Raw genomic sequence first — 11,966 nt, forward strand, 5'->3', positions numbered from 1 at the left:
CTCCTCTCTCGCTTCTCGTAAGATGGTTTCTTCATTCTCATCTTCTCAAATTTTGGAAATGCTTCTGATAGACTAAGTGTCACACCTCATTTCTTGTTTGGTTTTCAGATGAGAACTTTATGGGAAAAGCGGAGGACTGCTGCTTTGTTTAACACAACAAAGAAGGTAAAGAATGTCTCATCTCATCTCATCTCATCTCATCTCATCTCATCTCATCTCATCTCATCTCATCGCATCTCATCTCATCTCATCTCATCTCATCTCATCTCATCTCATCTCATCTCATCTCATCTCATCTCATCTCATCTCATCTCATCTCATCTCCTGACAGGTACACGAGTTTAAAAGGAGCTTTCGACTTCTATGGGAAATCAGAAGGGTGGGCAAGGTTGTTGATTGTATTCTGTTGATGAATCTCCATTTACATGCTCACAGAAAACAGACAAAAATTCAATTTCTTGGCCTCATGTTGTTGTTGCAAAAACATGAAGCGGCTATCGCAAGCATTTCAAGATAGTCTTTTCTCTCAATCTACCTACCTCGATATCTCTCTGCTGTTTGACTTTCAATTCCTTGTAGATGGTTTTGAATGATCGTGCCAGAATGTGGCATGATGACACTAGAGGATCTTGAAAGATTTTCCCGACTTGTTATCAACAAGTTACAAAACCTCTGACCAACGCATCGAAAGCTTGTCATGTGTAATCTCCTCTCCTCCAGTCGTGCCTGTTCGCTGCTTCCCTCTCCTTAGAATTCGACCTCGACTGTCAAGGAGCAGAAAATCAGCGAGGGAGGGAGGGAGGGAGGGAGGGAGGGAGGGAGGGAGAGAGGGATACCGGGCTGTCCGTTCATTTCAATGGATTTTTGGGCCGCCACACCCATCGCAACAGCCCATCTGCAAAACAATTAATGCTGCTGCTGCCTCCTCCTCCTCCTCATCCTCCTCCTCCTCCTCCTCCTCATCCTCCCTCCCTCTCCCGCCCTTCTTCCTCCTCGTCCTCATCCCCCTTACCTTCCGTCCTCCACACGCACCAGCTCCTCCATCGCGCTCTCCTCCCCCACGATCGCCTCACAGAACCGCCTGAGCTGCAGCTGCCGTGAGCTCTGACTCCCCCCTCTGCTCCTCACGCACTTCATGGAACGTCGACCCCTCGTGCGCTCCTGCTTCCAGAAGTCTGGAGTCCGTTACTGCAGCGCCAGGCGTCATGTGGAGGAGCTAGAGAGACTTGCTGGACCTCCGATGTGCTCCTGCTGCACGGGAGGAAGCGACTTGGTGGATGGTGCATCGACCTATCAGTTCGATGAGAGCTGTGAAAACCGACAACACTCCTGTCCTCTTCCCCGTCCTCGTCCCCATCCTCGTCCCCGTCCTCGCCCTCCATTACCACCATCACTATCACTAACTCCATTAACGCCCTTGCCTCCCTGCATCCTCGTTGTCCTCCCTTCTTCCTGTCACCCCTTCCTCTCTCTCTGCTCCTCTCCTCGCCTCCCTCGCCTCCCTCGCCTCCCTCCATCTCTTTCTCCTCCTTCCTCCTCCTCACCTCTCGAGCAGCGTTCCACTCTGACTTGGCTGGTCGCAACCCGATCCTGAAGTTCGACAGGTCCTCTTGTTCCTCCTTCTCCCCATGACGAGACCCGAACGCCTCCACCTTACCTGCGATGGAAGCACATGAAATGACAAGGAGGAGATGAAGGGAGCAGGCAGAAGAAGAGAGCAGAGGGGTGGAGAGGAGAAGGAAGGATGAGAAGTAGGAAGGGAACGATAGAGAATAGCAGTTGGGAGAGGACGGGGGGAGAGGGAGGAGGAGAGAAGAAAAGAAGGAAGAGTTGATGAAAGCGCAAACGACGGTGGTGAGATGGAAGACAGGGATGCGGACAATTTCAAGGAGGAAGTGAAGCAACAACGCGGGGAAGGCAGAGTCACCTCTATCTCCCACCACACAGATCTCCTCTTGGTACAGAGAGGTCTCAGCAAACATGCAGAGGTCGAGGCATGCCCTGCCCCCGTTCTTGAACTCCACGATCACGTACGCGTTGTCAATGATGTCAGGCCTCATCAGCCGAATCTTTCCCGCGCCATCCTCATCCTCGTTCTGCTGGCAAGCCACATGCTGCTGGATGTTTGCCTGGTCCTCTCCCTCTTCCCCGCTGCGCTGGTACAGCTCAGACTGGTACTCGACATCCTGGCCCCCAGACGCCATGACTCTGACCTTGGGCAGGGATCAGGACGGAGCAAGAAGCGAGAGGAGGAGGTACAGGATCTGACTTGAGGATCTGACGCATCAGATCGAAGAAGTGACAGCATTTCTCAACGAGAGTCCCGCCGGAGAGTTCGTTAAACCTGTTCCAATACCCGACCTGTAGGGATCCGGTGTCACAACAGAACAACACAAGAACAAGTCATCTATTTGTATCAGAACAATGTAGAGCACGTGAGCTAAGGGGTGTTCACGAGCAAGGTTCTCTTTTGAGAAGAGCAACTTTCAATCTTCATACCTTTGTCAAGAACGGGAACCTGTGTTCTCTTATCGACACCATCCTCACTCTCCCCACTGAACCCTGCTTCACCTCCTGCAACAACCTAGCAACTGACGGCATATACTTGTACTCCATCCCCACCCACACGACGCGCCTGAGAGAGAATCAGCAGCAACATGCATCGTTGCTCTTCCCCCTCACCTCGGATCACTCGCCCGATCGTCTTCTACCAACCTCTCCACTCTCCTACAGTCCTCCACCTTGGTGCAAAGAGGCTTCTCGACAAGCACGTGCAACGAAGTCTTCTGCACAACCTCCTCCATGATGTTCAAGTGCGTGTAGTTCGGGGTTGCGATCACCACAGCATCGCACTGACTTCTCCTTCCCATGTCAAAGTCTCCCATGTCGTCCTCCGCATTCACCCACCGCACAAAGCTCCCAACGCTCTCAAACGTGCGCACGTTCTTGATGCTCGGCAGCAGCTCAAGGCAGGAAGCCAGCGAGCTCTGGTTGCTGTCGACTAGAGCGACCACTTGCGCGACTTCTGGCATCAGAGATATGTTCCTCATATGCTCCTTGCCGATGCATCCCGCGCCGATAATGGCTACCCTGACGGGAAGGCGCGGGCTGTCAAACCCGTCGATGGCGCCACGAGACGGCATGGAGACGTATAAACGTAACGGCGATCGAGCTTGAAACGAAGGATCAGAGGAGGAGAACAGGGACGGAGCATATCATGGGGAACTAACTGTTTTATCTCAGTCACTACTTCCATCTCACCTAGATGCTCTCTCTCACGCTGCCAACAGCAAGAACTGACAATCATAGCCTTGCCTCGAACATCTCAGTTACTCATCCACCTTCATCTCAGACCATCAAACACATGATTTCGTGAAGTGCCTCTCAGACCGTCTTTTGCCTGCCCCTCGGTCCTCCTCCTCCTCCTCCTCCTCCTCCTCCTCCTCCAGTCATGATCCATGACCTCAATCAAAGTTTTCGTCACTTGGAACGTCGTCATGCCTGTCTGTCTTTCGTCTCATCGTTGCCTTCCTATTTCTCTCTCCCCAGGACTAATCCTCCATGTTCAACCCTCCTCCCTCCATCCCCCTCCCTCCCCATCCTTCCCGTCTCTTCGCTCCATTCGCCGCCATCCCTACGCCGCCTTGTCCGTCCTGACGGCAGCACAAACTCTATTCCCCCATGAGAAAACAAATTAAAAAAACATAAAAAGAACAAAAAAAGAACGAAACTTCGAAACTTGGAAACTTCGAGGTCCCCGACCACAAACTTCGGACCCGACAAAAACTCCAGTGTAAATAATTCTAACTTTGAGTAAACTACTGTATAGAAAATAAATTACTCTATTGCAATTTTGTTATGGAGAAACTGTATTCAAAACTACTTTTAAATATTCATGTACACATTCACTTTAAAATTGTTTTAAATGTTTTTAAAGTCCTCTATCCTTGAATGTTTTACAATTGCTTGTTACGAAACGGGGCCCAACCACCCTACCCCCACGGAGCCCTGACACCACCCCTCCAATATCATAGGACTTCTTCCCCACCCCGGTCAATGGATCTAGACACCCTACCTACCTTGTTGCATCAATGTACCCCCACCCTCATCATCATACTAGACCACCCCCTTCTTTCCCATGAAACACTACGCCGACTCCCTCGCTCACCCCCATTTTATACCACCCCTATGCCACGAACACCCCAAACGAAAACATTTCACCCACCCATTTTCAATTGGAGATTTTGATTCGCCCACCCTCACCCCATTTCACACCAGTTTGTACCCCACCTTTGCTAATATTCCTAGTACCCCCTACCCTATCAAATCATTTGGTACCCCTTCCATGTCGGCTACTACCCCCTTCCCATACTGTATCCCTATATGCTGACCCTGTCGACTCTACTACCCCCTTGAGGCTCACCACCATTCAAGATCACGAATCGGGAGGATCTGACAGGACCCCTGGTACCCATGACCCTTAAAAACCTGACTTTATCTTCAGGAGAAGTCATGATTTGTAGAACCGGTACATAATCCCTCAAACTCCTGCCTATTTCCATGGTCCCACCCCTAGTTGACTCAACATAGACCCCTACCCAGAACCCCACTACCCAGTCGAAATGGTACCCTACCCCTGCATTCTCGAATCAGTACCCTCCCCCACCCCCACGTTGCACATGCTAGAGCACCATGCAGGCGGCGGCAGCTTAGGACCCCCGCCCCCCTCCTCGTCCCGTGTCTGCTTCAAGTCCTAACTTCATCCCTTCCTTCACGTCTGTCTCACTTCCACGCGCTCTTTCAAGCCGTAACTCCTCCCATACCTCCCTTCCTCCCCCCATTCTCCTCGTTCCATCCTAAGATCGACAAGTTGCTTTGCATGCTATCCTTGCACGGGCTCCCTGCTTGCCATGCTCGGAATCTGCTGCCAGCGTTCATGACAAGCTCGGTCATCGTATGCATGCCATGCTCAGCGTATCCCATATTCACGAGACTAAACCCAAAGCGACATGGTGGGGGATCCTAGAATTCTTCCAGAAGATCCTGAGTTTGATGGATTTGAGTTTCCCTGCTTTGTTCTGCCTTAGTTGTTTCCATTTCGATTCAGCGCCATCATTTAGTTGAAGCTATTTCAGTTTGTTTCTCCTGGCGCCTGATTCATATAACTCTCGACTCCTGAAACTCGCAGCGAAAAAGCTCCAATCTTTGAGTTTTTGACCAGCTTTGGTCTTAGTTTTTCCTCTTTCCTCCATTCTGTGTAAAGTGGAAACCAAGTGATTGCTTGGTCGTTTGATACGCTTCTTTTGGTTCATACCCCTCATAGAACAATCTTTGCTTGAAGAAATCTCTAACCTCACCTTTTCACTCTCTATTTTTCGGTGACTTGGAAGTTGCAGGAGAACAGGTCTTCCTGTCAAACATCTTGATCGGAGCCGTCTCTCGGTCAGTCAGCCCAGATATCAGAACTTTTCTCCTGGTTTGCGTTTGACAGCTTTCAACCATCATGAGCAACGCAATGTTTCGATGTTTCGTTGTCAACACGAATTTCAGAGGCTTGTCGATTCTGTCGAGGAGTTATGGAGGGAAGAGGTCGTATGAAGTCTTCAAGTACAGGAAGCTGGGGGGCCTGCAACCCAAGTCTGCTCGTCTTTCTTGCAACGCAGCGCAGGCCGAGCTGATGTCAATGCAGCAGCCCAACGGGTCGAAGAGCAGGAAGACTATCTTTGGGTGGACGTGTGCTGGGATCGTGGGGATTGTTGCGAAACATCTTCATGAGAGGAGGCGAGAAGGAGCTATAATGGAACTGGAAAATGATGCACTCGGAGAAGCGATCAAGCCGCTCAGTGTACCGCAGGAGTTCATCCACCCCTTCAAGAATCAGCCGCTGGCATGGAGAATAGTCTTCATCGTTAAGCGCATCTTCACCCTCGCCATTACTTTCACTCCCCTTGCCATCTGCACGATCCTCGAGCCGATTTTGAGTCGTTACCCGTCATTCCGTGGGTGGTACCTCCAGCTGATGGTGGGAGTAGAGCCACTTCCTCTGGCGCCCTGACTGGTTGCTGCCCAGGTGAAAAGTTTCGAACGTGCTGGATGCTCTTTCCAGAAGATCGGCCAATGGCTGAGCATGCGACCAGACTTGTTGAGCCCAGACGTGATCGAAGCTCTGAGTGCTCTCCGTGACGATGGTCCGAAACACTCGTTCGAGCACTCGAGGCATGAGATCGAGGCGGCTTTCGGAGCGAGGCTAGAAGATGTCTTCGAATACGTCGACCCTGTTCCCATCGCAAGCGGGTCGATAGCACAGGTCTGGCGGTGACGCTGGGAAGGTCATTGGTGACCGGATGTCCAGGTTCACAAGGCAAAGCTGAGAAGCGAGTACATGCAATCCCATGGGATGGAGGACCTTGGGTTTCAGGAGGTTGCGATCAAGGTCCGGCACGAGGAGGAGGCGGGCTCGAGCTGACGGAGCCGGCAGGTTCGGCACCCTGAAGTGCTGGAGTCAACGTGGGTGGATGCGGACATCATCTTCAACTTCTTCGGCATCGCCGGCAAGGTGGGTCAAGTTGGGAGGATCCTTGAGATCTGATGGCTCTTTCAAAGGTGTTTGCCAACTACGACATGGCCATGCCCTTTGACAAGAAGGGTTTCTACTCGGTAGATCACCGACGTGCACACCTGCGGCCCACTGACGCGCTTGCCAGTCGATGGTTCGGCAGCTGGACCTGAACTGGGAGGCTTACAACTTGCGGCAATTCCAGGAGAACTTTCAGGGAGAGCACGTGAGTTGCTGTCTGACTGTTGACCAGTCGATGACGCAAGTTTGCTGTGTAGAGAATCGTGTTTCCACTCGTTGCCCACTCCACTGAATCCGTCCTAGTGGAATCCTGGATCAACGGACAGAGCGTTGCGAAGCTCTTCGAAGCCGTTGACGGCCAAGACTTCAGCGTCACGCCCAAAGGAGCTCACAGGACGGCAGGGGAGATGATGGAGGAAAAGAGGAAGAAGAAGCTTGCGCAAGACATCTTCGACATGACGATCAAGATGTACCTGCGGGACAATTACATCCACGGCGACCTCCATGGGGGGAATCTGATGTACTCGACAGATCCCCACGACGATCGCATCTACGTGCTGGATGCAGGCCTGACGACGGCACTGGAGAAGGACTGGGCCTCTCCCTTCGGCTACCTGCTGCATGCTCTGACCACAGGAGACGCCGACAAGGCGGCAGACAAGCTGCTCATGTTCAACAAGTCGACGGCTCCGCTGGACGTGCACGCGTTCAAGAGCGAGCTGAAGGACGTGATGAACCTGTACATGCCGTCGTCATCGAGACACCATGTAGCCGGTCACGAGGAGCACAAGCAGGAGACCAAGGGCCCCATCAACCTCGGGGCCATGATCGGCCACATCCTCTCGACCCTCTACAAGCACAACATCAACCTGCGCGGGGATGTGGCCATCACCATCGTCACTATGTCCATCTCTGAAGGCCTGATCCGTCAGCTGGACCCGGAGTTCGACGTGGTCAGAAGCGCCCTTCCCTACTTCGTGCGCTTCCGGTCCTGGCAGCGGCCGTCGCTGACGGGCAAGGACTGGTCCAAGGAGGTGGAGGGTGCAAACGGGGGCCTTCCCCTGACGGGTACCAGAGGCGTCGCCGTTACCTCCTCGCTGGCTCCTCGGATGGGAGCTTGAGCGAGGATGCAGGAGCAACGAATGGCTCCTCCCTCCCTCCCCCCGTGTTCCTAGTAGTCGCTGTCCTCTTTTCCCCTCGCCCCTTTCTTCCTTTCTCCTCCTTCCGCTTTTCGCCCTTGTCATTCATAGTTTCTCTCTTTCCATCCACAATCTTCTTTTTTTTTCTGGTTTTGGAAACTTTAACTGCTACCATGAACATCGTCTCTAAATTCCCAGCACCTCAACACAAGATCGAGAGGCGCAGGAGATGAAAGATGGGGGAGAAAGTGAGAGAGAGGAGTAGGGCCCTATCAATTTCCCTGCTCAGTGTTGCCTTCATGCTTGTCTTCAAGCTTCTGGATATGCTCGAGCACCTGCTCTCATCGTCAACCTGTTGACTGCATCGAAGGATAAACTCACAGCGGCACAATCCTCCTGGAGCTGCTCATCCTCCTCTTCGTCACGAAACTTCATCTGAGGGGGATAGTGACTCCTGTGGAGGGAAGAAGAGGAGATGGAGGAGGGGAGGCGTTGGAGCAGAAGGGATGGCAAGGCAGGGGAGGAGTATGGAATGGAGAGGTAAGGAGCGAGGGACAGAACGGGATGCATCGAGGGAAGAGAAGAAGGAAGACGAAGATCGTACTGACCATGAAAGTGACCAGCTTGGCCTTGTTCTTCAGCAAGATACTCTGAATCTTCTCACCCTTGTTTGGGTTCACTACGAACACCTTGAAGCTGGTCAACCCAACAAAGCAGTAGGGAGAGAGGGAGAGCGTAAGGAGAGGAGAGCGTGGGAGAGGGAGAGGGAGAGGGAGAGGGAGAGAGGGGAGAGGGGACGGGAGAGTGGGGAGGGGAGACCTTGAAGATATGGAAAGAGTCGTTGCGGATGGCCTTCTCCTTGGCTCGCAGCAGGTTCATCATGACCTTGAGGTGCTCGGGCTCGGAGATGTACCGGGTCATGACCTTGTAGTTGTTCCTGTCCAGCAGTATGTCCCCCAGCAGGCGCAGGGCCTGGCGCTTGGTGACGTAGCTGTCGCTGGTGAGCAGCGTGGAGTACGTCCTGAAGAAGAAGTCGAAGTCCTGCTCGAGGAACGTCGCCACCGTCTTCTTGTGGATCACCAGGAGGTCTCGGAGGGTGGAGAAAGCGTCGGACGCGATGTCGAACTGGGGAAGTTGGACGTAGGTAAAGATGTCTGCTCCTCGGACTGGCGCGTCGATCGGGGCCTCTGCTGACTTCTTCATCGTCTGCAGCAGCCTCTTGGCAAGGTCCTCGTACTTGGCACAGTCTCGGAGCATGAGACCGCAGCAGGTCGAGATCGAGTCCGCGTGCCGGTAGTTCTTAAGGAGGTCTACCAGGCAGTTGTCCTCCTCGTCCCTGTCGAAGTCTGCAGCCAGGTAGGCGACGGAGAAGCTTTCCGGCCCCGCGGAGCTGCGGAGGAGCACGCGGAAGATGAAGGAGACGTCCTTGCGGGCCTCGAAGTCCAGGTGCGTCATCATGCGGATCAGGACCTGCAAGGTAGACCCCTCGGCGAAGAGAGCAGAGAGCTCGTCCAAGAACTCTTTGTGCTTCTCCTTCCCGTCCTCCAGCTTGATCTTCATCTTCAGCTGGCTCAGGCATTGCGCCAACTCTTCCATGCTCTTCTCCGCTCCCTCCTTGCCCTCGCTGCAGTGCCCAGCCTCCTCCTGCAAGCACTTGACGTAGTCGCTCGCCGTCTCGAACTTCCTGGAGGAGAAGTCCAGTCCGAGCACAGCCACTCCCTTGGCCATCATGGACTCCACGTTCATCCCGATGTTCATATCTGAGAACAGACACAGCAACCACAAGCTCCCCGCCCTCCCGGAGCTAGATGGGCTGCATCAGCCCTCCTTCGTTGAGCTCAGCTCTCCTTCTCGCCTAGTTTCTTCTTCTCTTCTCTCCTCTCCTTCTCTGTCCCCTACTTCCTGCCTCCTCTCCTCTCCTCTCCTCTCCTCTCCTCTCCTCTCCTCTCCTCTCCTCTCCTCTCCTCTCCCTTTCCCTCTCCCTTGTCACTCCCACAGTGCAACCTTGCAGCCTACACCCCAACCTCATCCCACCCTTCCTTCTTGACTACCCCTTATTTTCCCCTCCTTTTTGACTCACTATCACCCCTGTAATGAAACCCCCACCCCCCACCCCTGATTTCCTAATGGAAGAGACCGAAAAGAGAACCCGGATTGAGCACAACCAATCCGGTAGAGGAGGAAGAGGAGTGAGGAAGAGGAGGGGAGAGCGCGAGGGAGAGAGGAGGAGGAGAGTGTCTAGAGAGGAGATAGCAGAGGAGGTCGGAGAGGAAGGAAGGGAGTCAAGTCTGAAGAGAGCACTAGCAGCGGCAGAAGGGAAGAGGGACTACGAGCAAATATCCTATTATCACCGAATCCGCAACATGTTGGACCTTCCGCGTCGTCCCTGAGAGACTTTCAATATCGGAGATGCATCTGCGGTCAAGATCCCAGGCAAACTCCACGCAAGATTGCGAGCGCCATGCAGCGGTATCATTCAGGGAGACGGCCGACGAGTTAGCTACGGAGCAAGCCATGGACGACGACATCCCATCCTTCGACATCAGCACAAGTGTGCTTGTCCCCTTCATCGCCATCCTCGGATCATCTGCCCTTGCTCTCCGAGGCTTCTGGAGTGTCCTCTCCTCTCCTGGATGTACGGTCGGGGACGATCTCTCCAGTCATTTCGCAGAGATCTCTTTCTTCGCTCAGAGCATCCGCCATGGCCGACTCGACTTCTGGTTCGACCAGGTCCAGCTCGGGTACCCTCTCTTCATGACCTACTCTCCTCTCCCCCTCCTCCTCCTCGCCCCCGTCCTCCTCCTTGCCGGCGGGGACGTCGACCGCGAGCTGTTCGTTTTCCGCTTCATCCTCCTCATCCTCTGGGTCCTGGCGCCGATGGCGTGGTACAGAGGAGCCAGAGGCCTCGGGCTCGACAGGCTGCAGGCATCAGCGTGCTCCCTGCTATGGATGAGAGTCAGCGACCAGCACTCGTTCGGGGTGGGAGTGAACGCGCTGCTGGGGAAAGGGCTCCTGTCGCACTTCATGGCCTGCCTCCTCCTCCCTCTGTGGGTGGGGAGCTTCTCCTCTCGACTGGCGGTGCTGATGCGTCAGGAGGAGGAGGAGGAGAGGAGGAGGAGGAGGAGAGGGTGGAGATGGCAGCAGGCGTTGAAGGGGAGCCTGTCACTCGTAGGAGGAGGACGGAGTCAGGTGGGGGAAAGTGGAGGCGGGGAGGGGAGCAGCGAGGATCGTTGCGGAGCTTCATGATGCAGCAGGAGGATCTCGCCTCTGCCCTCTGCTTCACCTTCATCCTTATGTCAAACACCTTCTCTGCCATCTTCGCGCTCATGGCCGGGGGCGTCCTGTGCCTTGCCCACTCCCGCCGGGTGCAGCAACTGCTGGAGAGCAGCTGGCTCCTAGCTAGGATTGTTCTCTTGGCAGCAGTATGCAACTTGTTCTGGATGATGAGGTTTCTGCTGCACGTCGGGGATCAGGGAGGGCTGCCGTTCAAGCACTGGCCCAACTTCAAGGGTGACAAGCCGTCTGCCGTGTGCCGGTTCCTCCTGTCGGGGGACGCGTTCGATCACCCGGGCTATCCGCTATGCACGCTGGCGGCTCTTGTTGGGTTTGCATGCGCGAGCTCCGTGGGGGGAGAGAAGGGCTGTGCTGAAGACAAGCCGGCCGGAGGAGGAGCCAGGAGCGAGGAGAGGAGGAGCGAGGAGGGGAGGAGCGAGGAGGGGAAGAGCGAGGAGAGGAGGAGCGAGGAGAGGAGCGGGAAGGAGAGGAGCAGGGAGGACGTGCAGGAGTGGTTGCAGCGGCGAGTTTCAGAGCTGCGGGCGACTCCCCTGGAGCCCTTTGACCTGTCGCGCTTCATGCGTGCCCCGACGCATGCGTGCCGGTCTCTGAAGCTCCTCCTCCTCCTCTCTGCTGTGATGCTTCACGGCCGTTCGAACCTGCGCGCAATCTACTCGCTCCTCCCCTTCCACGACGACGTAGAGTCCATGAGATATATCCTCGGCGTGCATACAGCAGGGATCTTCCTGGGAGGGATAGCGGCAGCGTCTCCTATCAAGGTGAGAGCTTGCGCTCCCCTGCTGCGGGTGTTCTTCAACCCTCCTGCTCTCACCATGTTGTCGAAAGTTGTCCTGGCCGTGTGATCGCTGTGGATGAAAGTTGTGCTGCAGTTTCTGTGGGAGAAGATGAAAGAGAGGAGCAGGAGCTCGTTTGTTCGACTCTGCTGCTTCTTCACCCTCCTGTTCCTCTCCTCCACT

The 11,966-nt window shown here is 54.5% G+C and overlaps 4 protein-coding genes across 4 annotated transcripts in view; 2 read left to right on the forward strand and 2 right to left on the reverse strand.

Annotated features, from left to right (window-relative positions):
- Nucleotides 1-1,069: 1,069 nt before the first annotated feature.
- Nucleotides 1,070-3,143, reverse strand: GUITHDRAFT_103877 (hypothetical protein; the record flags this gene model as incomplete). Its single annotated transcript, XM_005837573.1, has 7 exons — nt 1,070-1,188; nt 1,236-1,290; nt 1,545-1,657; nt 1,928-2,213; nt 2,260-2,361; nt 2,572-2,635; nt 2,683-3,143. 7 exons carry the CDS (start codon nt 3,141-3,143, stop codon nt 1,070-1,072), a joined length of 1,200 nt encoding a protein of 399 aa, XP_005837630.1.
- A 2,360-nt stretch (nt 3,144-5,503) lies between these two features.
- GUITHDRAFT_103878 (hypothetical protein) lies at nt 5,504-7,698 on the forward strand (the record flags this gene model as incomplete). The annotated part of the gene is made up of 7 exons (XM_005837574.1): nt 5,504-6,022; nt 6,071-6,307; nt 6,353-6,433; nt 6,479-6,556; nt 6,604-6,657; nt 6,705-6,782; nt 6,835-7,698. The coding sequence occupies 7 exons, from the start codon at nt 5,504-5,506 to the stop codon at nt 7,696-7,698; spliced, it is 1,911 nt and encodes a 636-aa protein (XP_005837631.1).
- Nucleotides 7,699-7,988: 290 nt separating this feature from the next.
- GUITHDRAFT_135268 (hypothetical protein) lies at nt 7,989-9,444 on the reverse strand (the record flags this gene model as incomplete). Its single annotated transcript, XM_005837575.1, has 4 exons — nt 7,989-8,051; nt 8,098-8,151; nt 8,325-8,405; nt 8,536-9,444. The coding sequence occupies 4 exons, from the start codon at nt 9,442-9,444 to the stop codon at nt 7,989-7,991; spliced, it is 1,107 nt and encodes a 368-aa protein (XP_005837632.1).
- A 681-nt stretch (nt 9,445-10,125) lies between these two features.
- GUITHDRAFT_135269 (hypothetical protein) overlaps nt 10,126-11,966 on the forward strand; it is a gene marked incomplete at both ends in the record, with an annotated part of 3,885 nt that continues 2,044 nt past the window's right edge. Inside the window, 3 exons of the mRNA XM_005837576.1 lie at nt 10,126-10,905; nt 10,971-11,768; nt 11,880-11,950. Of these exons, the coding sequence (XP_005837633.1) occupies nt 10,126-10,905; nt 10,971-11,768; nt 11,880-11,950 (1,649 nt within the window). The remainder of the gene's footprint in view (nt 10,906-10,970; nt 11,769-11,879; nt 11,951-11,966) is intronic.

The sequence above is a fragment of the Guillardia theta genome (assembly GCF_000315625.1).
Source record: "Guillardia theta CCMP2712 unplaced genomic scaffold GUITHscaffold_14, whole genome shotgun sequence".
NCBI lineage: Eukaryota > Cryptophyceae > Pyrenomonadales > Geminigeraceae > Guillardia > Guillardia theta.